Source organism: Amblyomma americanum, chromosome 10 (genome assembly GCF_052857255.1).
Source record: "Amblyomma americanum isolate KBUSLIRL-KWMA chromosome 10, ASM5285725v1, whole genome shotgun sequence".
In the NCBI taxonomy this organism is placed as follows: domain Eukaryota; kingdom Metazoa; phylum Arthropoda; class Arachnida; order Ixodida; family Ixodidae; genus Amblyomma; species Amblyomma americanum.
This window is the reverse complement of record NC_135506.1, coordinates 26,528,580-26,555,601: the sequence shown is the minus strand read 5'-3', so window position 1 is coordinate 26,555,601 and position 27,022 is coordinate 26,528,580. Positions and strand designations below refer to the sequence as shown.

The 27,022-nt window shown below is 43.0% G+C and overlaps 1 protein-coding gene across 2 annotated transcripts; it reads left to right on the top strand.

The window, feature by feature from the left end:
- Positions 1-440: 440 nt before the first annotated feature.
- LOC144108697 (uncharacterized) lies at positions 441-26,502 on the top strand. Of its 2 annotated transcripts, XM_077641867.1 has the most exons (17): positions 462-658; positions 2,458-2,596; positions 5,222-5,255; positions 5,349-5,386; positions 6,709-6,760; positions 8,152-8,207; positions 10,879-10,921; positions 13,385-13,437; positions 14,916-14,961; positions 18,375-18,439; positions 19,306-19,369; positions 20,568-20,629; positions 22,399-22,549; positions 24,049-24,129; positions 24,341-24,611; positions 26,093-26,213; positions 26,323-26,502. In XM_077641867.1, the coding sequence occupies exons 1-17, from the start codon at positions 655-657 to the stop codon at positions 26,426-26,428; spliced, it is 1,386 nt and encodes a 461-aa protein (XP_077497993.1). In that variant the 5' UTR covers positions 462-654; the 3' UTR covers positions 26,429-26,502. The 2 variants fall into 2 exon arrangements, with proteins under 2 accessions (XP_077497994.1, XP_077497993.1); XM_077641868.1 differs by lacking the exon at positions 24,049-24,129 and having other exon boundaries at positions 441-658.
- The last annotated feature ends 520 nt before the right edge of the window (positions 26,503-27,022 follow it).

Below are 27,022 nucleotides of genomic sequence, written 5' to 3'. Positions count from 1 at the left end.
TAGCTTAGCACCGCTGTGTTTTGCATTAAAAGAGTCCGAGAACTGAAGTGTTTCGATTGTCAGAAATCTGACCCAAGTGAAAGCAATTGGAGACTGGGGGGACGCTGTCCCTCTGGGAAAATTATAGGGGAGAGGGGGGGGGGGGCGCTTTTGGCAAATTTGGCGCTTTTGCCCACCTAAAGGGCTGCTGTCGCATGGCGGCAGCAAACATTACTTTTCAGCATCCTCGTGATCCTCCTCCATATCCTCCTCATTGCTTGGCCTTGTTCTCAGAACATCTGACTATAGTGCCGGTATATTCTAGGCACTATAATCTGACTATCTTACGCTGTGCTTTCTGCTATATAAATTTTGCAAACAATTTAGTTGGTCTTATACAAAAGGTGACGCCACTGTCGAGATCGAATCAAGGGTAAGGTGTTTTGGTAGTACGTCTATTTATGTGCAAAAATCGTGGCCACGTGATCTCGAGACAACAACAACCCGGAGCGTGAACGATGTTTTGGCAGCTTGAGTAGTTCGAGCTTTCACTATTTGTTTGGCTTAGTTCAACCGTCTAGCAAAGCCGCGGCATTTGAAAGCCGTGGTTCATGCTGTAGTCGCTAGTTCTTGTGTGCTTGTTGCTTTGGGACATCGTTTTTGGCTGCCGCAAAGATGGGTAAGTGAGGCGCAATTTTTCAAATGGAGTGTCTAACGTTCCGTCCAGACGGAACATTTGCTGCTGCTGCAGTTCCGTCCAAACGGAAATATTTACTGCCGCTAGAGTTCCTTTATGTTACGTTCAAGCCAACGTCCTGATGTGCCGGTGTCCTTTATGTTCCTTTATGTTACGTTCAAGCCGATGCGCCGGTGTCGAAGCCGTTGTCAGCGAAGTCAGCAAACAATTCAGCGAAGCCGGCTGAGGAATAATTGAGGCGCAGTTAAGTAGTTGAAACTATTAAAAAAATTCAAAAAGCAGCAATCAGCAAAATCAGATGTAAAATTGTAAACTACAGCTCAGTCATTTAAGACTAGTGAAAGTTATTGCTTTTTTTTTAACATGCTAACCATGCCAAACATAAAGTAACTCTTGCGCAAATTGGAGTTTCATCTGGACGGAACTCTAGCCACAGCCATTTTCAAAAAGCGCCGCTTGCTACCAGTATATAATTCAACCCGTTGAGCATTAGTAAAGGCGTGAATTCGGCTAGTTGAGTTTTGGATTTGCATAATTAGCGTCAGTAGTGTGCTGACTGGGTTCGGACAGCAACAGGGGGACATAAATATGATACAAGCAGGCGCTTAGCCACTAACTGCCTTTAGTGAGCGGGCATTCCTTTCAGATATGAGTTGTTAAAACATCAACATAACAGAGCTCTTGTAAGAATATTTATATAGGACAGACCGGCCGATGTATCAGTGTTCGGCTTAGGGAACGCCTTAGGTCAGAGCACTGATGGAGGCGAAATTCTTCTACAAGCCTGTGTACTGTGCTATGTCAGTGCACGTTAAAGAACCGCAGGTGGTCGAAATTTCCGGAGCCCTTCACTACGGCGTCCCTCATAGCCTGTCACATTGGGACGTTAAACCCCCATAAAGCAAACCAAAGTGAAAAACAAAGTGCGCTGACCATTAGTCACCTACACTAGCATTTTATTTTGTCACAGAAATAAGACAATGCGGGAGTTCATGGGGGCTTATTTTATTCGGAAAAGAGAAGGAAGCGCCTGTTAAAATGAGGTTGCTTTCCTTGACCGTACGTTATTATTGTTTTTCTATGTTTTCTGTTTTTTTTTAATGTAAAGGTTGTGCCATGTTTTAGATTGTAGTCTAAGCATGTGCATGTGAGTTGTTGGGTTTTGTTTGATTGTTGCAATTAATATGTGGTGTGGCAAATTTCCACCCAATATACAAAATAAGGATGAAAACAAGCTACAAATGTGTGCACAGCTCTAAAAATTTGAAAAGCAGTCATCCCAACATAGAAAAGGCATCATTAGACGTCGGCAGTATTCATAGGTGTGTACAGGTCTCCCGCATATTTAGGGAGGCCACTTCTCCTTTGCCACCCTGTGCACACACCAATGCCAGTATTTGCAGGCAAATTTTCCCATTCAAGGATTGTCCTAAAGAAAAAAAAATTCTTAAGTATCTATCCAGGCACTTGCCTTCTTTGATTCCACAAAATTCCCCAGCATCAGTTGTCTTAGTTTTGCATATCACTTGATCACGTGACCTCATTATAAACCCACCGTATTATGAAAAAGCCTGGATTGTGTTCTTCTTGATGTTCTCTTCAAATTACCAGACAAATTGGAGGCTTTTTAAGCATTTCTGAGTGAGCACTATTGAACTTTATGACTGACCTTCATTCTCACAATGCTCATGCTTCTGTCACTTCCTCCTCAAATTTTTGCCCGAGTTGCACGAGTACTGATTTTACATTGCTATGTGTTTGTTCTCTTTATGAATTTCTAGCACACACACCCAACAGTAGAGAGAAGCTGGAGAAGCTTGAGAAGCTTCAGCAGACTATTGCACTTCTGAAGTACTTTGACAAGTATATGGAAAACATTGAGAAACTTTTGGAGGACACGCATGGTGACATCAACCAAAGGTGAAGTGGATTATAACTTTCAGAATATTCCTTGTCGTGCTTATTGTCATTAGCCCATTGCTAGCATTGGCTTTAGTATGCAATTTCAACATTGATATATGGATGCCAGGATTTCTGATATGGAACTGATATGTATGCCAGGATTTCAAGTCAAAGGAAAACTGAGGGCAAATCAAAGTTGGCAGAATACCGCATCTGTAGAATAGAATAGAATCAGTAGAATACGGACTACCGCATTCTAATGACAAAAGGGTTATTTGCACTGAAAATCGAGTCTTTATAACCTAGAAAAGGCAAAAAAAAAAATGAAATACAGGGGCCGCTGCCGGCACACCTGTTCCAGTTGTTTTCACATGCAGACTGCAATGATAATGGATCTATGAGGCCAGGCTGTTCTGCCATTAACTTCCAGGTCGTCATCACAGAGTCCTTTTCATTATTGACATCACTAGTTTGAATCGAGGGGTGGGAGTTCAGTTAAGTGATTTTCTCTGCAACGAGTCTTTTTTTGCTGAGCATGGCCAAAAACAGCATAACTATTGACTTTTACTTATAACAATGTGTGGAGTCTTCCTCATTGTCTATTTAAAAAATAAATATTGCAAGCAAGGAGTGCTGAATCACTCAGCCCTGATGTTGTTGAGACAATCCTCATGTTTGAAGAAGCACTTACGCAGAGCTTTTTTTTTTCTCCTTATTTGGGTACCCAGCTACTTTTTAGGTTAGGGCATTGTGGATAGGCACTCCATATATGGGGTAGTTACAGTTGTCTTTGTAAGATATTAGAGCCATACAGCACAACGAAAGGCCACTTGCGCTCCCTGTTGATATGCGTGGTCTCCATGTCAGGGGCCACTTTGATTCCTGTTCGTCTTGATTTCTTTGCGACATTTGAATTTAATTTTCTTTTTTGCTTTGTTCATTAATTTCTTCCTTAGTTTTCCACAGCTTTATAGCTTGCTTGCAGGCAACTTTTTCTGAATTAAGTTCAAGCGTACCGTCATTTTAGATCCCCGTCTTTATCATTTGTGTGATATCTCGTGCTGCTCATTTTGCTTCACAGCATTCTAATGTTAGTTTTTCTGTGTTCTTTGATTTGATGCCAGCCACACACTCCTTATCACATTGCCTTAAGAGATGCGACCAGATTTATCTGGAACTATTGTGACTGCGTGCAGAAGTTCTGACAATGTTTGAGATGTAGTTTGTGATCGATGTTTCAGGCTTCTTATCTTGAAAGTTTCTAGTCGTATTCAAATAGAGTGCGGTCGAGAGTAAAGGGCATTCTTCTCCTATGACCATTAAGGGCGCTTGCTGCCATTGCCAGTAAAGAGGTTGTTTCCTGTTTGTGTGCTCAAGTTTGGCCAATAAACAGTTTGAACTTTACACTAGCCTGATTGTCTATCATCTATAACTGTGCATGCCTTTAAAGCCATGTGACAATACAATAAATCATGCCGTAGTTTTGTGTTGTGGGAGCACGAAAAATTCTTGAGCAGGTGTTTGGGGCCCTTTGAGCCCCGCTATTATGATTGCATCGGGTTTTAACTGCTCGCATATGTGATGAATAAGTGGTCATGCTGGGCTTCTTACGGTTTCAATAGGTACTCATGCAAGTACATGCAGTGATTGTGATGGCTCACAAGCACCTGGCCTGCTTCTAATGGACATGCCACGCAAACACCCCAAACTAGCTCCTAAAAACAGGTCTATCATGCCATCAACTTCTCAGACAAACTAACAGTGAATTCAAGGAGAGGTAGCTAACTAGCTGAGCAGATGTCACATAAGAAGGGGTCCAGATGGGACTATGCATGTGTTGTCCTACCTTGAATATGTGCAACAAACTGGCCTGCAGCTTTACCCCCTAAATGGAGAAGCTGGCATATTTCAAGATGTCTAAAGATAATTTTTAGTGTTAGAAGGGTAGCCCAGTCCTGTCGCTCCTTCTGTCCCACCATTTCAGTGCTAGAAAAATGTGAGCATATTACTTATTAAATTGTGCTGATGTCCTTGCCTGCATCCTTGGTTAAAGGTGCGAAACACACACAGGCTCAAGGAAGGTAGGTGGTACTGAGCGCCACTCATAGCTGCTTTACATGGAGGCAAAAGTGCCATATACCTTCCTTGTGTCAGTGTTTGTTCTCGCCTTTAACCAAAGATGAACTAGTCCTACAAGACGTTGTTTTAAACACCCACTTAATGCTTGAAGTAAATTAAAACGAGTTCTTTACAATGTTTGCTTTTTATTGTTTTGTGGTTACTGTTTTTGTGTGTACGAAAATCAACCCAAGCAGACATCTGGGCTCAGCATTTAATTCCAACGTTTCTAAAATCTGTCTTGTCATGATCTCAATTCTGGTGAAGATAATCCATGAGGTATTCCTATATGATGAGTATTTGTGTCATCGCCAAAGAAAAAAGTATGGGTCGCTTTTACATGTGTTGTCTCAACAAGCAAGCAAGCATTGTCGACAGCAATGGCTTTAGCAGCAGCATAAATCTCTTGAAGTGTTTTGAGTCTTTTTTGCACATATAAGAAAAGTATTGCCGGCCTCTACACTGAAACAATCTTCATACCTGCTGCCGTGCATTACTTCAAGACGATGTCTCTCTTTGTTTCAGCATTGTGAGTGAGCTCCAGTGGGCGCAGTCAGACGTGAGTGGGGGCATAATCTTCATATTTAAGATCTGCAGTGCTTGCTGCAGCTTCTGTCAGACTTAAGCTCTGGCCTTTGCTCTTTTCTTGCAGTCAACGATTCTGCACACTGAAGATCTGCCACTTCGTGGGTATGTCTTGATCTCTGGTGAAACCATCTCATCTTTGACCTTTTTCTTTTTCTTCCTGTACGCCCGTTCTTTGCAAATGGTGAATGCGTCGAAGACTCATTGGGCACCATTGATGTTTTGGAGCCAAGAGGAATGGGTATGGAACTGTTACGAGAGTAATACAAGTATTAGTAAGCTAACTATGACCATAGGTTGGACTCTTTTCATGAGCGTACTACTAAGAAATTAGCAGACACGCACATGAAAAGCTCACTACAACTGCCGCAGAAACATGTTTTCAGTAACTGCCTAAAAAAGGCCCAGTATGCATTCTGTGAAGGCTCTTTTTCTTCTTTGTGCACTACAACTTCTTCCTGTTTTTCCAAGCTCGCCTGTGTAGCCCTTCCTTCTACCTGTGTGGCCATGTATGCAGTGTACGCTTTCAAAGACACTGGTGTTGTTGCTCCCCAGTTCAGCCCTTCAGTGTGGATGTGAAAGTGTTGCTACAAAATGCAAACACAGAAGTGGGCGAAACTCTGCTGTACATCACCGAATGGATCCCATGCCGTCTTCACCTGTTGGGCAATGCTGAAAATTGGTGGTTCAGCATTTGGCCTAACATGAGACAGCATTGTTTCCAACAAACAGCTTAACACGAGGTGTGACAAATTCATTGCCAGTAGGTGTTTGTCTCATCATGTCAGTCAAAACGAGTTCAAACTCTTTCCCAGAATGAGAGAAATAAGACTTTTTTTTTATTAGGTGCCTTTCATGTAATCTAATTGATGATCCCCATTGTGTTATTTTCAGTCAGTGTTATCAGCCTGAATGACATCTTAGTTGAAATCTGTCCACTTTTTTTCTCACTCTAAAGTTGTGAGGCGTAGGACAGAAATGCATTTCTGCGTTAAAAGTGATCTGGGAAAAATGTTGCATCACATCATTTCGTTGGTTATTGCACAGGTTTTGCTGCTGTGTTGCAATGCTGGGCTTTGAAACAGTTGCTTCTAAGTATTTCTCATTGAGTTGGAGGAAGGAGGCAAAAAAGCGCTGTTATTCTCTGCGATATCAGTGTATGCTAAAGTACCTCAAAGATCAAAATAAATCTGGAACCCTTTACTACGGCATCTGTCAAAGCCCAAGTGCAGCTTGGAGACTCCAAATTCCATACCATACCTGAGCAGGTATTGTATACTTCTTTGTTTTTGCACTGGCCCTTAGTTCTTAACTCAAACTGAAGGTTAGCACTGATGTTTGCAGTTTTAGAAGTGGTCTTTGGCGTGCTTTTGCAGCATGTAACAAAATGACGTCTTCACAAGATATGTTTGGCTTTGGTTTTCCAGGGACGAGCGTGGTCCTTGCAGCGATCAAGACATGGACCCTGCATTGGAATACGTGAGTTTAGCAAAGTAGCAGAAGGAGGTGAAGGTCACTGTTTGATGTGAACCTTGAGAGAGATTGTTGTTATTGGAACATTTCAGTGTTTTGCATACATGTTGTTTACCTTTGATGCTAAAGTGAGTACATATTCGATTCTTCTGCAATGTTTTTACGGTGCTCTTTACACATTAAAATGCTGCACAATGCAAGGGGTGGCTGCCTGGTTCAAAAATGGGTGGCAGCCGTGTAAAGTTCCTGTTGTGGTCTACATATCACTTATGACGAATGGTTGCGCCTTGCTTTCCTGCTGCTTTGAGTTTAAGTTTCTTTCTTCTACCGCAGCAAAAATTTTACATCATAGAAACATACGAGAAAAAACGCTGTACAGCAAACTATGATAAGAAAGGCGCGAAAAAAGCCACGGTTTTGTGGCTTGACAGGCCTCACCTCCCATAGAGCAAACATCTGCATTGACAGCGGCAGCAGGGAAAAGAGTATCGTCAACAGCAAAACATCACCAAACAGAAATCACCAACAGAATATGTAGTGGCAGAAAATAAAAGAAAAAAAAAATGAAACTGGGACATATAATTAGAAAAATAACACACTCAAAGAAACATCATTCGCAGCTGTCTGATGCAACCACAGAGACGCAATCACAAATATCACTGCTTTCAGAGTTTCTTATAGAGCTTTCGTGCCTCCTGGCTTAGGATGGATGAATTTAATATGTTTGCGGTGCACCGTAATGTTGTCATCTGCTTACAGGATAATGCACCAAGCAAGGTGTAGGAAGAGTCTGCTTTGCGATCATTGGCGGGCGTGTAAAATTACTAACCCTCATAAACACGAGCAGATGCTGTTTGTGTTTCCTCCCAGTCTCATCAGCATCCGGCTTTTCAAGTTTGCTGTCTGGATTTTGTTAATGCGTTCATAACTCTGCTGCTTTAGGGCCAATACAGAGGCAGTTGATGAGGCCAGGTAGTTATGTGCAGTGGAATGTGAAAATTACTTATATGTCCGAGTGGAAATGAGTGCTTAATTGAAATGGTGGTTCCTGTTAGTTCTGGGTTCTTTGAATTGTTCTGTGATTTGTTCAAAATGCAAGGAATGCAGGAACAATGTGGATAAGTAATATTCTGCTAAAAATGAGACATTTAGTGTGTGTAGAGATTATATATGTTACAACTGATGATGATACTGGGGTTTTTTTGGCGCAAGTGCATACAAGGCCAAAGAGTGCCAAACACAAGTTTATATTTTTAATCGGAAAAGCGCCACGAACTACCAGAGAGCAGAAAAATGCATGCCTTTTGCTGTGTAGCTTAGCTAAATTATTAAGGCTGTTTTGTCTATCTTTTGCATATTTGTAACTTTTATTTGTCTTACAATTTCTATTTATTTAGATTGCAGCCACCTTGGGCATGGAACCTATGAATCCATCTGCTCATCTTTCTAAATCGTGAGTTACCTCGTGACATGGTTTAAATACTCATGCGCGAAGTGAGAAATTATGATCACGAATAAAAGAATACGGTCGCCGACCGATTTTTCGAACTCGGAAGTGACCCGAAAAATGGTTCGAATAATTGAACAGTCTGAAAAATCCGTGAAGTACAAAAAATCACTTTATTGAGATGAAATCGGCTTAAAAATGTCACTGATATTACCTTGCGGAAAATTTCTCTTGCTGGTGACGATTTGCGCCAAGGTTGTACTTTCACTGTACACGCTAGACAGCAAGGTCACCGCATTTAGTTGGAATACTTCCCACGCTTCTTTGACGAACCTGGCGGGGCCATGTTGTCCACAACCCGAGTGCGCACCACACCGCTTGTTAAACACACGCAAAGATAAGGCACTTTTCTTTCAAAGTGGCGGAACTGCCGGACGCAATCACAAAACGGCAAACAGATGTAACTTCGTGAAGACTGAGGGCCACTCGGTCAACGCGGTCAGAGAAACCCAAGTGACGAAACGGAAAATGGCGAACGTATGAGACCCGCCGCGGTGGCTCAGTGGTTAGGGCGCTCGGCAACTGATCCGGAGTACCCGGGTTGGAACCCGACCGCGGTGGCCGCTTTTCGATGGAGCCAAACGCAAAGGCGCCCGTGCGCTGTGTGATGTCAGTGCACGTTAAAGATCCCTAGTTGGTCGAAATTATTCCGGAGCCCTCCATTACGGCACCTCTTTCTTCCTTTCCTCTTTCAGTCCCTCCTTTATCCCTTCCCGCTGAGATGTGAGATAGCTCCGGCACAATTTCCTTTCCCCAACAACCAATTTTCAACGTATGGGACAAGCGATAACTGCCCGCGACAACGTCGGCGACAAAAGCAACTAGGCGGCGATGACAATCCGACTGCCACCTTGAAGTGTCAGAGATCGCAGGGACCTCTACTGGCGACAATAAGGTATCGAATGTGTGTCAAGCCAAGCCAACTGCAGCATAAATCCACCTCAATTCAAGACGGCACCTTTTGCGCTGGCGAAAAAGCCGATAAAATGGCCGATTTTGGCCCGCAGGCGACTGAAATTAGTCCGAAAAATCGAACTTTCGGACTTTTGAAGTCCGAAATATCCGTCGCGAATATGTATGTGCTTCTTTGGGGCGAGTGACGGTGCCTCATCGAGGTCTGAAATATCCTACAAGTCCGAATTATTGGAGTCCGAATTACTCGTCGGCTACGGTATTCACATTATGTCAGATCAGTATTTAGCTAAAAGTTTTCTCACTGTACCTGTCAGCCAAGTTTTTGTGTTTCTCTCCATATCCAGTATTGATAGTTTAATGCTGTCCAAGAGCTGCATCTAATTCAGATTACTGTGTAGAGGCATGCCTAGAGTAATGTGTAATGTTTGAACAGTTGCTGAATTGTGGCGATTTCCACTGCTGCACTGTCTGACTAGGCTGGTGCCAACTAGTTGACGCTGTATGAGCTAAGGGAGCATTGTTCACAGGGACTTCCTTCATGCTGCAGCCTTCACTTCGTCACAAAACACTGCCAGGGGCTGCGTTGCTAAGCATTAGCAGGGTTGCCTTGCACTTGCCTGACCAGGAACCTTTTCCGCATAGCTCAGAAGTGCATACCAAAGAATTTAGGCTCGGAAACACGTCCATGGCGTCTCAACATAGAGGCACAAAGAAAGACTTGATATATTGCAGACCAAATTGAAAGCATTTACCACAGTACTTGCAAGATGCAAAGTTAGCACTGCTAACAGTGGTGAACAGCACGGTGGTTAACACTGCATGTGCTTGATACTGCAGTGTGAATTAACAGTGCAGCGCCTTGCAGTGTTTTGAGAAGCGGACACATTGTTGCAGCCATGATAATGCAACGGCTGTGGAGAAAATAAGGTCCCAGTAGCCGGCACTCTCTATGCATGCAGAGCCAAATAATAGTTTCCGCTGGGACTGTTAGGTGTTAGGTGACCTGACGATGCAGTCAGTTCAGTGGCCACTCGGACAATCTGTATTATTCTGGTGGTGCCCGTTCATAGTGTTGTAGGATTAACGAGGACAGCCACAAACATTAGTCCTGCCTGAACCACCAGACAGCTTGCAAATAAACACCACATTAATGTGCCACTTGGTAGGGGATTTGGATTAACAGCTACTTTAGTTTTCATGTCTGCCGGTTTCAATAAAAAAAAATGTCCTCTGGGTAGGTTTAATATACTGATAAAGCAATTTTCACAAGAGGAAGAATCGTGGTGCCATGTTTTGTGAATTTGATGGAAGAAATTGAAAAAGTAAGTGGCACAGCTTTCTTTTTTGCAGGCGGTTTGATGCTTTTCAAACCGCAAAATTATACAGCTTTGGCTTAGCATTGCTGTGGGCAAATAATTTTATGCGTTGCTTCTTAGACAAGCAATGCAGCCTAATGCAGTTCTATACAAAATGCTGCACCAGATTGCACCTTCAGTAAATCTTAATATGAACGGAGCACTGCGTAAACTATACACATTTCTATTAGTACGATGGCTGCTGGTGCGTCACTATTCCAGTAGCAAATGTAAAGTTTACTCACGGTACTGCACAAGTCTGAATTTGTGAAACCAAGGCTCATCACAATACTAGTGAGTGGTTTGGTTGGACACCTCAAGATGACATTGCCATTCCACTTGCGCAGGGACAGCAGTTCAGCTTTCACAAGCTCAAAGTTTCGTGCACAGGTAAGCAGTGGAATAGAAAAGAATTCCAGGACTTTGTTTTATTGTGCAATCAATGTGGGCAGTGATAGTGCAATGTAGCCACTATCTCCTTTGCACTGCACTCTTGACTGTAGCTTAAAGGTGCACTGAAGAGGAATCTAAGCGCATCTTTTTACCGTGGGAACTCTATCTGCACGTTACGGACATTCTTAGAAACTTTGAAATATTGTCCTGCGTAGCTAATTGCCCTAATTAAATCGGATTAAACATCCCGGCAGGTAGGTGGAGTCAACCAACGCGTCCAGTCCAGTGGCAGCTCAGCATTTGCTTTTATTTTGTTAGGTTTCTGTGAATAAACAGGCAGTCACAGACAATACAGCCGCAAATTAAGCCCACAGAAATAAAAATGCACGTGGACTTTTTGATTTATGTATCACTCCGCAGATGGTAAAGCAGCAAGCTGCCACGGTACTGGCTGACACGTTGGTTGACTCCTACCTACCACGCAGAGTTCAAAAAAAGGGCGGGAGCCGGGACGTTTAAGCCGGTTTAATGAAGGCAATCGGCCGCAACATCTAGATCGAGTTCCCGCGGTAAAAAGACGAGTTCAGATTCCTCTTTAGTGCACCTTTAACACCGTATTTGCTTCATCTGTTTTAGCCTCACTAAGACCTACGAGATCCCATTTAATACCCGCTAGTTCTTCGAACAGCACAGCTAGGCTAGCCTCACTGGATCAGGTTCTGTAGTCGGATACAACTAAAGAACGAAATGACTTTTCTACCCAACGGCGCCAGTCGATTCACATAGACTTGCAAGCATGACAAGGCAGGGATGCAGCTGTCCCTGATCATGGAAGGAGGGGACTATCCCCTTTCATGTGCCACTCCCTGCATTGTCACACTAGCAGGTTCATGAGAATCGGCAGACGCCATTGGCTGGAAGGGAGTCCTTTGACGGGGGGAGAAAAGCCACTTCATTCTTGAGTTGTATATGACTGTTGAGTTAAATGTTGCCAGGTTCAGTTTCTAATGGTGGCCTGTCTGGAGTCAGAGATTCTTAGCACCCTCCACTGTGTCACAGGTCTCCGCAGCCACTGGGGCCGAGGGCGAGAAGTTACCTAATTGTTGTGTTGATGTAGGAGGTACTGCGCCAGGGTAGCCAAATCCGTTTCTGGTGAGAGGGTGCATTGTGTTCTGGTCTCCAGGGTCTGGCCAGGATCAGCATATTTTACTGATGCCTTGTTCCCCATTTCCTAGTTTCCCTTTCTCCATAGTTCTTGTAGACGAATAAACTCACCTGTTATAGCGGAGCATGAGTTTTGCAGCCATGCACTTTTCAGCTGTTCAGTCTGCCATGAAGGCCCACTGTGTATTTTGTCTTTGAACTCTTCTTGAAGGAAATGCCGGCTACCTGTTCTTAAAGCTGTTTATAACAGGTGTTTTGTGGTTTTTGTGCACGTTTCGTGTTTGCCATCCTGTGGAGCTCTTGAGTGACTTGTCTTTTGTGCAACACAGTGTAGGAATTGAAGTGCATTTCTGGCACTGGACATGAGCATTGTGAGCGTATACAGACTCGTGACAGTTTGCTTCCTTGAAACTTTTACATCTTTTAATACTTGTTGCGGCCACCTCTTTGTGTACATGAAATGGGGAAGTCAGTGCTCTTACGAGTGCAAGAGTCGCCCATCAAGCTTGTGCTTAAGAATCGCCTGGCACCAAGTATGTGCTGGGTTGAGGATGATCTAATTGTTTTTTCCCAAAAGACTTGATGAAATCTTCAACTTGCAGTGCAAATATGCAGGCAGGTGTGTTCCAAGGCAACACAACACCGTCAATGAGCAAACCACAGCCTTTACTCTTAGCTGTGCGTTGCAATTCCTCCGACACTTCCATGTACATCGCTGTTGCTTGCTGAAGCCTTGAGCAAGTATTCAGGAAGCAGCACCCAATGCAAATTGTGCGCCATCTTTTTGCACTGTCTAGGGATAAATGCCCACTTGGCTTTCATCATGGGCATTGGTGGTCAACAATGCAAAATTGTTTACTTTGGGATAAGTGCTTTGAGAATGGTGAAAGCAGTGCAGTACAGTAGGTTGCCGCATATAAAGGTAGGAATAAGTAAAATATGTAAAAAAAAGGCTTCTTTTTATTGATGAAAAGGGAATTGGGGCTAACCTGGATATGACTCTCAGAAGCCAGAGGAGCCAGCAGTGACATAAACCATGGAAAACATGGGGTTTTAGTTGTAATGTCTACTGTAGGAGTAACGAGTCTTTCTAATCCTTCTAGTTTGGCAGTTAAATTAAACAAATCTGATGTATAGAAAACATGTACAACGAACTTGTGGTAAGAAACAAATGCACAGTGTCACTTGTTGTATGTGGTGCTGTGGTAGCTTAGCTTCTACACCAGACCTGGAAGCCGTAGGTATGGTAGATTTAACCTACCCCTCTGCGACACTGATCTGCGTTGTAATCTGCAGGCACTGTCTGGTTTTGGAGACACTACGGATAGCGATACAACACTGAAGCCAGGGTGAGATTTCTGAATTTTTCTTCTGAACCTCTGTGCTCATAAATTGCATGGAATGAAATGCATGAATGAGTGTGAAAGGGCTTGTCATCAATTTAGTTTCAAGGCTTGTTAGCCTCTGAGATCTTGTCCTAGTACTCGTCTATGGGGCGGAAACTGAGGCTATAATGAAAACGCTTGATAATGTGAGTTATACAGGTTTGAAGGGACACTAGAGATAAATTGAACATGGCCTGTTTGTTTGCTGCATGCTAGCCGCCATGGTGGCTCAGTGGTTATGGCACTCAGCTGCTGACTTAAAAGACGCGGGTTCGATCTTGACCATGGTGGTCGAATTTCGATGGAGGCCAAATTCTAGGGGCCCGTGTACTATGCGATGTCAGCGCACGTTAAAAAACCCCAGGTGTTTGAAATTCCCAAAGCCCTTCATTACGGCCCGCCTCATAGCCTGGGTCGCTTTGGGACGTTAAGCCCCCATGAATCAAGTTTGCTGCATGCTAATGAGGAAGAAGCTAATTTTACTGAAAACAGCTTTTATAAGCCAAAATTGACATGAAGATTAAATGCGGTTATTCGGTATTGCTTTTCCTGCTGGACAAGCATCAGCATAGCCGCAAAGGACCACACAATCATTTTTACAATAAAAACAAAATGTGCGGTGTGGTCTGCAGTGTCCGTTTAAGAGACGGGATGTGAGCAGGTCAGATAACAAACACGAAGATTTCGTGATCAAAAGGAAGAAAAAATAGGCATGGGCAGGGCATGTAATGCAAAGAGGAGGTAACCAATGGTCTCTTAGGGTAAAAGAGTGAATTCAAGAAGAAGCCAAACATTGCTGGGGAGAGGAGTCAAGTAGGAGGATGAGGTTAGGAATTTTGTGGTGATAAAGCTCTAATTTCATCTAGCATGTTGCCCTCATGCATTCTTCTCGCAGAACTTTGTTGGCCCATTTATCAGACTATGCACTTCATCATTTCATATGTTACATCATTTCTCGCCGATGCCCCTTAGTGGGCATTTATTGACCACATGTTATGTTCGCCCCCCCCCCCCCCCCCCTTTCTTTCTTTAATTTAACATTTCTCGCACTCCTCTCTTGCCGTCTTTACCTCCTAAATTTCCTTTCCCCCCAGCAGAGTAGCATGCCAGCGATTTTTAAATGGCTAAATTCTCTGCTTTTTCATTAAAGGGTTCCTCTCTCTTTCTAAAGTGGCCACAACTGGCATAGGACAAGCTCAACTGGGGGAGGTACGGGAGAGGACTTTGTCCTGCAATGGTCTTGGGTTGATAGTGATGATGACAGAATGAAAAACCTAGCAAAAGATTGTAGAAGCGTTAACACATGTGAAGGCGATATGAGACATGAAAACAGTTCAGAAAGCATGTAGATGAGTAATCTTCTTACTGAATGTTTCCCACAGTCACACTTTGTTTTGCGGCTGTAGTGTGACTTTTAATTTCTTCCTTTCATTGCACTTTAGGGCTTGCGGGGAAATGACTGTACGTCAAGATGAGAGAGGAACTCTGGTGAGTGCTTGTAGGATGTGGGATTGTATCATGAATCACGGAGCTTTGTTTTTAAATGTCCCGTTCAGGATTACCGAAATTTATGTTCAGTTGTTGCCTGCACTGCTTGCTTTCTCAGTTTGAACAGGCACAAAACTTAGGTAACTAGCAAAACTAATGGAGTAGGTTGTCTTAGAGTACAAAGTGATTCAACGTTTATTTTTGGTGGTCGAGTCTTGAAACTCATGATGACGAAAAGTTAATCTTAGTAACGAAAGAAAATTTCCAGTTCTGGTAGAAACTAACGTAGGCCTTCCTCCTTTCTCCTCTTATATACATGTGCTTTGGGGATGCTCTGTTCAGCAGAATGCCACGACAGACAGTGACTGTGCTTTAAAGCAGTCTTTTGATATAGCCACCAGTGCCTCACATGCGATTCCATAGGTGTCATATCTTCTCGGCGTTTCCTTTGTCTTCACTAAGAATACATTCGGACTGACTCCCCAAAACATATGTTCGCGCAGGTGTGTATAGCAACTTGTTAATGACACTGTGACTGCTGGATGGCCCTAAATATTGCTTAACCGCTGTTGTGGCTCAGTGGTTATGGTGCTCGGCTGCTGACTCAAAAGACACGGGTTGAATACCAGCCACTACGTTCGAATTACAATGGAGGCGAAATTCTGGAGGCCTATGTACTGTGTGATGTCAGTGCACGTTAAAAGACCCCAGGTGGTCGAAATTTCTGGAGCCCTTCACTACAGCCTCCCTCATAGCCCGAGTCGCTTTGGGATGTTAAATCCTCATAAACCATAAACCAAACCTAAAAATTGCTGGCAGTTTAGTATTGCTAAGCATGTAATATTGTGCAAAAGCAGGTTTTTGCAGGTGGGCGCTATCCCCACGTACCTGAAAGCACGGTTGAGGTGTCCACTGACCCTGGGAGCACACTTTCCTCTCCTAAAAATGAATGAAGTTTACAATGTTGTCAGCGCCAACGAACCTAGTGAACACCTGTTGCCTATTGGTCTAGTGCCACATTTCTACCCAAACGTTGTCAACACAGACGCAAGCAGCGCACATCTGTCACTACCGCCACATAGCTCAAAGCACGATTGAGGTGCCCACCGACCCAGGGAGCCATTTATGCGGGGTTTTTTTTCATGGCTTTTGCTTGCGTACAGATGGAAGTAGATGAAGACGACGATGTGCAGCGCACAGTGCGAGATTGTTTTGCAGTTTAACACAAGGCGTGATAGCTGTGGCGGTACCATAGTGTTCTCGTGCAGTTGCCAGCGAAGTTGATCTGTTCACACTGCTGCTGGTTCGAAACCCAGTCGCGGCAATATTTTATTTCTGCAGGTACGAGAGGCTTCAGACAGGCATCGGCTTTTTTTAGGATTGCTAGTGGAGTTGTGCTTTTGCACTAAAATTCTATCAACCCTGCATACTTTTGGAAGAAGCACGCATGTCAGCTGACATGTTAAGTTATCCCCGACCGGTGGTTTGCAAATCGTGGCAGAACTGGTTGTAGCAGATACTGGTTAGTGTCGCTAAACATTGATCGCGCATTAGTTGTTTTTCTAGGTATCACATTTATTGGAGTTGCGCTGACACCAGCAGAAGCCAGCGTTGCATGGATGGACATTCGAAAAGTGTTTCACATCTAGATGTGGAGCGAAATGCTGACAGTGGGGCCTTCCCACTTTGCCATTCCACACTTCACATTTCCATACTTTGAAAGCATTAGAGATCCTTTGACATCAGTCTAAAGTGTTTGAAGTGTAATTAACGCTTACATCTAATCATCGCTGATTATGCTCTAGCTTTTAATTGTCTGCACCTCCCTTCCAAAGCTGCTGTTGATCATTTCCTTTTACAATCTGTTTCCTTAGCATGTCGATGCTGCGCTCGGGGTTTTTGACTAGTATTATGTACTGTCACTGCAAAATGAAACACAAACAAGACAACCGGAAGGCGAAAAGAAGGATACAGTAATAAAAGCGGCTGGGAAGCAAATGTAGTTTGGACCAATTAGTGCTTCTATACAACAGTCTCTGCGCCAAAGAATTTAAATAAAGTGCTTATATTCCATCTCGCTCAGCTAAAATCTTCTAATTCTACTCTTCCAATTGGAATTGTTTTCATATGATGCCGACAGTAAATCTTACTTGCCCTCTGTTAAACACCACCGCTGGTGAGATGTCATTCTATTTCAGATGGACACCGTTGAGCTCGATATTGACGTTTGTTGCTGAGTTTTCAATAGTTCTGGGGACCCTACATTGGGTGCCGCCACCCAGCTCAGCTGTGTGGCTCCCTACCTAATTAGTTGGTGAAGGACTGTGTAATTTGCGAATAAGAGACCGTAGTTAATGCTTCTGTTTTGTTTTTACCCATGGTATAGGGGCACTAAGTGCTGCTATCTAAAGACATCAGAATGCATATCCTAAGCATATGAGTGTGCTTGCGCTAGGGGCCAAGCATACAGAGCAAGGGGAATGGGCTCCTTAGATACTGGGGCATTAAACCTTATTTCAATTATTTTAGGACTATAACTCATCTCTGCATTTGTGGCCTAATGATTATTGTGCCTGCTGCATCATTCGCAGGATTCTGGTTCAGTCCTTGGATCCAAACTCTATGCACCATAGGGGGTGCATTTCTGAGCCTGTGACCTCACTGTGACCTTGAAAGTGGGGTCTTCATAAGGACTAGCTAATGGACTGGTCAAATGTTGATCGCACTGAATAAAGAACCAAACATTGAAGCACTTAGCTGACTTAAGACAAAGTATGTTTTTATTGATCACTTAAAACCTTGTTCTAAAGTGTTGAAGCAGCTGCAGGTATAGAGAAAAAAAAATTGTGTTCTTGTTACAAAGTGGACGTGATCATTTGTTGTCTTGCAATACTGCAGTTTCTTTCTGCATGCACAAAGCTATTCTGAGAATGCACATCTTTTACTTGTTGCCCCAATTTCTCTTTCTAATATGAATCATTTATTGGGTCAATTCTTGGCGCTTTCTTGTCGACTTGATACAATATCGCATTATCGAAACTGGCCCAAGAAGAAAAGGATTAGTCTGGACGATCACTCATTACGTGTGTGCTTGTGCGCTGCAGACACCATGCCATTGAGAAAAAGGCCTCTTGTGCAGGAACGAAAGTTGGCAGTAAAGAAAAAGAAAGGAATAGATCATGATCGGTTGTCTGGTGCCAAAGCCGCATCTGGAGTAAATGTGTGACCTTTTAGCCCTTTCATCTATGTTAACACACCCAGTGCACATTTTAACCTGCATGTGTGCAGCTCCTGGAGCACCTCTAAATGCTGATTGTGTGCAATGCGTCTTTAACATGAGAGAGAACTTCTCTTTCCTCTCGTATTGCACATGTGTAATACAAAATGGCACAAAATATCCTGCTGCCGTGCAGGATGCCAAGCTGGTGAGAACTGAAGCCGCAGCACGGTGCGCTCAAGAGGCTTGTCAAAACTTATGGTAAGCATAAAGAATTACGAGCGTCCAACATCGCCTCCGTGCAAGTACGTGCTTGCACATGGCTTACGCAAACGTTGATTTGTTGTAACTTGTTCACTTTTGAAACTTCTCAGCATGTGTTTGCACATGGCTTACGCAAACATTGATTTGTTGTCATAACTTGTTCACTTTTGAAACTTCTCAGCACTGTCACATCATTACCTACTGCTTATTAACTTTCATATGTTTCCCTTCATGTTTTTAATGTATATGCGTGTGGTGACAACATATTTCACGTCTTGTACACAATTTTTTCTGTGTATGTTCTGGTTGTATCCCAATATGTTCCCGCTCTGGGTTTAAAACAGCAGCTTTATTTTTAATACCATTATTATTAGAAACAAAAGCAGTGTCATGTGTGTCAGTCAAGGGACCCTCATACAGCTTGATATAGTTTTGCCTGTTCGAAATTACATTTGTGAGAGTTGATCACGTGCCTTTATTTAACTGTGCTGTGTAGTATCGCCCCTACTGTTCAAGCTTGTGATGTGTATCAGGCAGGCCCTGACGTTCTCTTCCCCCAACACTCTGGGTACAGCTTTTCTGGGGTATGTTCTGTCCTCCCCTGCATAGTAAAATAAATTACCTTGACCCCCATAAACCCACCCTTAAAAAAAATTCAGGCTGTGACGAGGTCTTGATAGGCTCTTTTGTGCTTCCATCAGTCATGTGGTCTTTTTGTTTTGCTGATGTAGCTGTGTTGAATCCCAACCAGATGAACCAAATTTTAAAATTTTAAACAAGTTACCACTGTGCATTCTAGATACGTTGCCCATATTTTATTTTCATAATGCTGCGATGATGCTAAATTCTCATTGAATGTGCAGTGTTGCTGAACTTGATGAAGATGAAGAGGACACTGCTACAGATCCTCACCAGAGTGCTACTAGTGTGAGTGCACATTTTGCTTTGTTTTATTTTAATACGAGCAAAGCTGTTGATGTGCAGTTTGCATTACTTTTTCCCATTTTTAAAGTAACTTCTATAATGCTTGGCTTTACTTCAGAGCAGAGCTGTTCTCAAAAGATGCTTATGGCATCTTGAGCATTGAAATAATAGCTTTTTAGCTCAGATTAAAAAAAAGAAAATGCGGTATTTTTTGCAGGTTCCAGGAGCTGGTATAAAGCAGTGTAACATTGAATATTTTAGGTTTTGTGAGTCTCGTCTAGCGGTGAATGTGAAAACCTTGGGAACCAGTAGTACTCGTGCATTTCACATATACAACGGTGTCATGGATAATTAGCTTAGACTGAATTTTCACCCTGGAGGGCGTTAGTCCGAATTTCTTGAAACGCTTGTGACATTAATGCTCTAGTATTTGATGTCGAACATAGGTCATAGGGGCCGGCACAGTTGTGATGGCAGTGGGCTCAGGTCTGCTCTTATCCATGTCTTTTGCCTGAGAATGTAATTTCAGCGGTAGTTTCTGAAGGCACGGCAGTTTAAGCCACCTGTTTGACAAGTGCTTCAGGATCGACGGAAGCTGTTACTGGTGACCAAAATGCATTCTACCAGGGATCTCAAACATGCTACTTGTGGCACTTTGTTGTGCAGCCCCCTGACCGAAGCAAATTTAGCCTTTGTTCGGGAAGCACCCTACCAATTAAATTTCGGTTTCTTTTCTGTCCGTATTGCATTTCTTTATCAGTGCAAAGAACAGGCATGGGTACAGGTAACAGCACATCAAGCACATTTACGGAAACCCATTCAAAGTGTGTGGCTTGCATCAACTGTGACTTCTCTTAGAATGTGCTAAGCCAGTCCCGAAAATGGTTTCGAGCTTAACTACTCTTAATGAAGAGGTACATTGCACATTTTTTTCTGCTGCAAATTGTAAACGTGCACTCACGCTATGCATTTAATTGTGGGTATGCACTCATACTGTGCATTTGTGTTTCTTATACCCTGTCTTTAAGGGCAGTTCTGCCTCCTTTGCAGTATGTGTATTTGTGTCTGTGCGTTTCCAGTTACAGTTCTGCATAAGGATATTTTTGGTTCTTGGGATGTGCAGCTTTCATGCCTTAGTAATTCAGTTCACTTAAGTGGCTACTTCATTAAGTGGCCAACTCTCATTCATTGACGTTTGCAGTACTGGATGCAGCTGACCACCGTTCTGGGAAGCGACAGCATGGAGAAAAACCCTAATGAGTCGTGAGAGAATTGCCTTACTCCTTCTTCTCAGCACTTTTTTCTTTTCGTTGATTTTGTTGGGTCTGTACACATGCCGCCTATGCGAGAAAAGGTTTACAATCCCTGTTCTGAGACTTCTGTAATTCTATTCACCGAAACTGAAACCTAAGTTTGCAATTTGAGGACCCCTGTTGCAAGTGGTCTCCTTTGTGGTCAGTACGTTTATTGTGGTGTTTGTGTGAGGTCTTAAAGCAAGTAGGGAAATCTTGTTTTAAGGTTCTTTTTGGCTTTTCTTGATTGGAGCCCTTTGAATGGCTCAGGATTCATAACAAGGGGTCCTTAGCACAGATGGAGTGAGATGGGAAAACTGGGGCACAGTAAGGAAGATGTGTGGTCAGAAAAGCGCCAAAAAGACGGGCGAGGAAAGATTGGTAGACGATAGGTGGTCGTCTCAGTCCCTTTGTTATCTTCATGTTTTTGGCGTTTCTTTTTTACCACAAACACGTATACCAACTATGCCAACTGTCCACTTTGTCCTGGACATTAATAGTGCACTGCAGAAGTTGGGCTGACACGAATTTTAAGCCAGTTCGGCTGTGTCAGTCTGGTTTTCAAAAAGTCGATAACCGTACCTAAAATTGTATCTCTACGATTAAGTCACAGAATGCATACTGCTTTTCTCAATTAGCTGTGAAAAAATATGAAGGTTACAAAAGCCGCAGGCTAAGGCACAGACTTGCACCTAGTTTTTATCACGTAACATATATATTGGTTTTTTGGGGGAAAGGAAATGGCGCAGTATCTGTCTCATATATCATTGGACACCTGAAGGGAGTGGTAAGGGAAGGGTAAAGGAGGGAGTGAAAAGAAAGGAAGAGAGAGGTGCCGTAGTGGAGGGCTCCGGAATAATTTCGACCACCTGGGGATCTTTAACGTGCAATCGGCGCCTTAGCGTTTTTCCTCCATAAAAACGCAGCCGCCGCGGTCGGGTTCGGAACTCCGGATCAGTAGTCGGGCGCCCTAACCACTGAGCCACCGCGGCAGGGCTCATAACATAGGACTATGTATAGAATTGCAGCCACAAGAACATAGCAGAGAAAAAGAAAATGAGCACAAGGAAACGCCTTCAATCTTGTGCTTACAGTATCCATTCCCTTTGTTCGGGTTTTTTTTTTTTTTTGCTGTGTTCTTGCATGTGTGGCACTGCATATGGTTTTATGTTGCAAAACTGGTTCCAAGCCTGCCTTTCCCTGTGCTTTTTATCTTTTTGTGTCCTAACTGCAGCTGTTTGAGCTGCAATAGAAGCAAAACACAAAAAGCACCCATGTGTAGTGTAATGTCAGCGCACGTTAAAGCTCCGATGGTCTGAAATAATCAGAAACCCTTTACTACGGCATCGCTCACAGCCCAGTGTCGTTTCAAAGGTGTTAACCCCACAGTTTACAAATTTCAATTTATTTGTTGTTTGTGCTATTTATCATATATGCTCAGCAACTTGCTTAACAGTCCATTTTTATTTTCTTCACCTTCATTGTTCACTTTATCATAAAGCAGCACTTATTGACGTTTGTGTACCATTTCTGTTTGTTGTCCTGGGTCTGATGTATGCTGCCCTGTAAGGGTTACCTGGGCCCCGTCAAACTCTGACTACAGGTTTTAACGTAGGTGTGCGACCAGAACTTCTGGCTAATAAAGTTTGGTGTTCAGTGTACGTTAGTGCATTCTGCCTGCTTGACACTTGGATCCATGAGTGGTGTTGAAGCAGAAATTACGTGGTTGCTTTTTTTCAGGGTGAACTTGAGTGTGCTGTCAATTTCTGACTGCTCTCACGACGAAGGAAGCTTCTCAGCCTACAAGGATGCTTTAGATCAGCACACACAGAATCAGCAGCTGTCTCGTATGTCGCATCGAGAGCTGCGTGCTAGGCGGAAGCAGGACATTGTGAGTGCAGTGTTGTTCGCAATCGCATCCGTAGACTAGTTTAATGGATTTCACTTGCTACTGGTTTAACTTAAAACATGGCAGTCATAACTATTTAAACTGTTTTCATTGAACTAAACCGGCTTGCATGTGAAATGAGCTGCGCTTATTGCAAAACTGAAATCTGGTGAAAAATGAAGTGTGTTTACATGATTGCCTTTAAGATTATGCAATATATTTATACTAGTTTGTTCATTTTGAGCGTTTCTGTCTGGCAGTATTTATCTTTTTTTTACCGAAGTTTCCCACATTATGGATCATGTTTGGTGCGGTCACGAAAAACTGCTTTGTCTTGGAATTAAGTTTCAGGCTAGTTGGTTTTGAAGCAGATGCTCTATCTTCTCCTTCAGTAGTGCATATAAATATTTCCCTTTCTTCTCTGTTGCCTAGCATAGGCAGGTCTGTAAGGCATGTGATATCAGACCTAAATTATTAGTTTGTGAGATAACCATGTTTCCACACCTAATTTACGTGTCCTAAAGTTGCGAATAAAGAACAGTCGCAGTGAATACAATTGCGCTTTAACACACCAGTTTTTATGCTGGCTGGCGTAGAGCTCTGTGTTGACTGTACGGTCTTGGAGACAAATTATTTCTGTGGTCATCAGCATGACAGATTTAATCTCTTCAGCTAAATGAGTTGTTGCTGTAACAGGAATTACATATTTGGAATCAGTGTAAACCTTTCTCATGGTGCTGAGGATCTTTTATTTGTGCTAAAAAAAAGTTTTGAAAATGTCTGTTTATCTAATGACTCTGCTGAAGAGGCTGCTAAGGTTCATGTTAACCCTTTTAATTCTTTACTTGCTCATGATCTCTCTTATATCGACCTCTTTTTGTCATTGAAAATAGTGACCATAGGGTTGGCTTCTTTGCACAAGTCAAGAGGGAGTGCGCACTGGCAAGCAAATTCTATGGGATCTCCTTAAACACTAACCCAACATTGTTTCCACTTTGAGTTGTTTGCTAACCTGGCCTCACCTCACTAACTGCTATATAGCTTGGTTAGCTCATTTCAGAGCCCTGGTGAGAGGGCTGTCTTGGATTTATTTTCTGTTTTGTGGTTGATTTGTTATGGAACGATTTAGATTTGAGGATGCCTCATGGCTTTTCCTTGTAGCTGTGCATGGCTGCACACATATCAAGTGACTACTACTTCGTTCTGACAAATTTAATTAAACTTGGAAGGTTTTCTCTATAAACACATGATGGGCCTATATTGGGGCAGTGCCAGTGTTGCGTGACAATCCACTTTAAAGATGCGATACCTTAGTTTCAGCCGCAGATATACTATTCCTGGCTATTGAAGCATGAATGCCGATAATTCTTTGCGTTACTCTGTTGTCCATATGAGCATTTTGAAACAAACTATGTGCATCTGGATGAATGGGTGACTCTTGCTATCAGTGCAGATTTCTTTTGCAACCATTCTTAGGTTACAGTGTTCATGCAAACTCGCAGCGCTTCCTGGACGAAGTGATTGGGCATCTTGCAGCCAAGAACCAAGAACTCATCAGGGAAAGGGAAAAAAATCGTGTACAGGTAATTATGGAGTAGCTGTACGTACCAGACCCACACATTTCTTGAGCAGTTGCTGTTCAAGTAATACCTTTGAACATTGTGATCCGAACACTGAAAATCATCAGTATTTTTTGGCAAATAAGCCTGATCAGAATAGAAGCCACAGAACATGGACTGCTGGTTTGCCTTTGTCAAGTTTTCATGATGCTCATTTTGTGTCTGTTGTGTACAGGGAAAGAACTTGGCGATCAGGAAGATCAAGCTCTTGAAAGCAGAACTGCAGTGGCTTGAGAAAGCCATGCAAAATGACAGCGAAACCGCACGGGCTTTTCTTCACGCTGCAAACATGTCCGCTGCCGCTGAAAGTACCGCTGCTGAAGGCACATCTGTGGGGCCCAGTGGCATGGCTGCAGTCCTGGAGTCATGCAGAAATGCTATCTTCCAGGAGTATTGCAGTTCCCTTGACAGGATTATGAAGGATGAAGACAAAGCACGACCTAAGAGTGAGATGCAGTTGTAGTACAGTGACTCTGTGTTGAAACAGGTGCATAACAGATTTGCTCTGTTTAGGTGAAAAAAAGAGCATTCCAGCTTGCATTATCAGCAAGGTTGGCAACCTGCATTGGTGCTTGCGGCAGGAAGTGTGTAATTCATGACTCATAGCAGTTGAGTAAAGCAGAGTGAAGTTACTACCTTTAAACATGTCATTAACCCTCATCTTCCTGTACTGAGGGGCTTTATGTACTGGTGCTTTTTTGCATCATGTGATGCAGGCATTAGTATATTATTTCTATGAAAATTACTAGTCACGTGATGTAACAAATAGCGCAAAGGAAACACGAAAGATGGACAGGACGACGCAGATGCACTAAACTACTATTACATGCTACTACTAGTAGTACCAGTCACATGCTAGTGTCTGAAAAGATTTATGTTGCACAAAGGTGGATTGCAGTGGCTGAGCTCCTGTTTATATTTTGATGCCCAGCTGTGTGGATATCAGCATTTTATAACTGAAATAAGGAATTGGTATCGTGAAATACTGTAGCCTAACAGTTGCCTGATATTTGCTTATATGGTTGCTAGGGGGTTTTGCCAGACACTGTGCAGCAAAGGTTTTTTTTTTTCAGTCATGCATTAAGGTCTACAGTGAACGATGCTCCATTGCCTTCATCAAGCTTTGTTCGCAAAGGTGATAAGGACTTAATTTTTTGTTGCTTTGCCATTGAGCAGGCTGAAAGGAAAGCATGTGAGATTTAAAGATTCCACATGGCAGCGGGCTCTGTGCGCCTGAATGCTCAACAATTGCAGCGATGTCCTCGTGGTAAAACGCAGCAACGTGGTAAAACGCTGCCAGCTTCTCATCTTCTGCATTGCCCACAACAAAGCTGCATATCCTTGTCAATTTCGAGATAAGTGTGAGATAAGTGATTAGATTCCGAGATCTGGGTTCCATGGAAATGCGCCATCAGCAACTGCTGTTTTTTTTTAATAGCCGTGAACAATAGAAGCATTTAAGCAGAAATGATAACATAGATGCACAGATGGGTTGACTCATCGGTGCTAACTTAGAGCTGCAGGTTGTGCCCTTCATTGCTGGGTCTGACTTGTAATTTGTTTTGTACGTGCTTCTTGGCCTTAAAACTGTCCACAGTGGCAATCCTAGCAGTTCGTCCTCGAGTCAGGTTGGCTTTCATGGCAGATAGATATTGGGGGTTAGAGACAGTGCCAGGGTGTTTGTAGTGGATCTGCCATACGGCTGGCATTACTTATAAAAAAAGGAACAAAATGCAACAGTGAGAACTTCACATACTTACCAGGCGAGGAGCTCAATACAGGTTGTATTATAGTTCTGGCTGGAGGATTTTCATAACGTGGCATCCTTGTAACACCCAAGGCATACCACACCTTTATTAAGAGCCCCTTTCAGAGCCGCTTTATTGCCATTTCACTTTTCCATGCCTCTCAACTTTTTGGCTTTCAGGAGTCAGACAGGAAAGAAGGGTTGCCAAGGCAGAGAAGCTCCTGTCTAAAGCTGAGAAGACTTTTCATGAAAACAACCCGATTGCCGGTACATTGCAAATACTGGAAACCATCAAAGAACTGTATGTACCTATAGCTGTGGCCACAAGCATTTGTGGCTGACTTACTTGCATGCAAGCTCATCGATGGCATTTGAAACGACGCTGATATTTACTTCTTGTTCTCTTTCAGGAGGTCGTGGGAAAAAGCCATTCCATTCGTTGAAGGGAAAGTGGACGGCCGCACATTTGCAGAGTGGCTTCCTGTCATCCTTCCGTTCATTGGGAAACGCCACTAATGAAAACCAGCTCCAAATCTTGTTGTGTTAATATTTGCATTGGATGAAATGTGAATAACATTAGTTACATCTTCCCTTGTCTGTCTGTGCCTGTTGGTCCTAAAGGCGTGCAGGCACAAAATGTTAGACTAACAAGCAAACTAATGTATTTCCTCAGCATAGAGATGGCGCCTAGCAAGTTTCAGTCGCAGTCATTGAGTGAAACGTATGATTTTAAATATTGGCCGCCTAGCTGCTTCGATATTTTCATCCACATAAAGACTGACATTCAGTGGCTTTTACCTGGAAAATAAGGAGTTGCCAGGCGGAACGGCACTCTGTGCAGTGGCTTGGCAGCTGGAGCTGGAAAGCAGGTAGAAAACACATCCTGCTTGAAGCAAGAAATGTTCCAGCCGGACACAATTTCTGGTTGCATTATCCAGCCCAGAATTGACTTTTTTTTTATCTGGGTCTACATCACATGAGAGACTTTATGAAAATATTTACACGTTCAGTTAATAAAAATGAGTGCTTAGCATTTTTTTAAATGTGCAATAACCCTTTAATTCCCACTTTATGAAGGAGTAAAATCATTACATGTGCATTATGCAAGCT

Excerpts from the sequence above, each read along its gene's own strand:
- LOC144108697 (XM_077641867.1), top strand. Across the intron at positions 5,256-5,348 it reads TCCAGTGGGCGCAGTCAGAC|TCAACGATTCTGCACACTGA; the intron begins GTGAGTGGGGGC and ends CTTTTCTTGCAG. Across the intron at positions 13,438-14,915 it reads GATACAACACTGAAGCCAGG|GGCTTGCGGGGAAATGACTG; the intron begins GTGAGATTTCTG and ends ATTGCACTTTAG.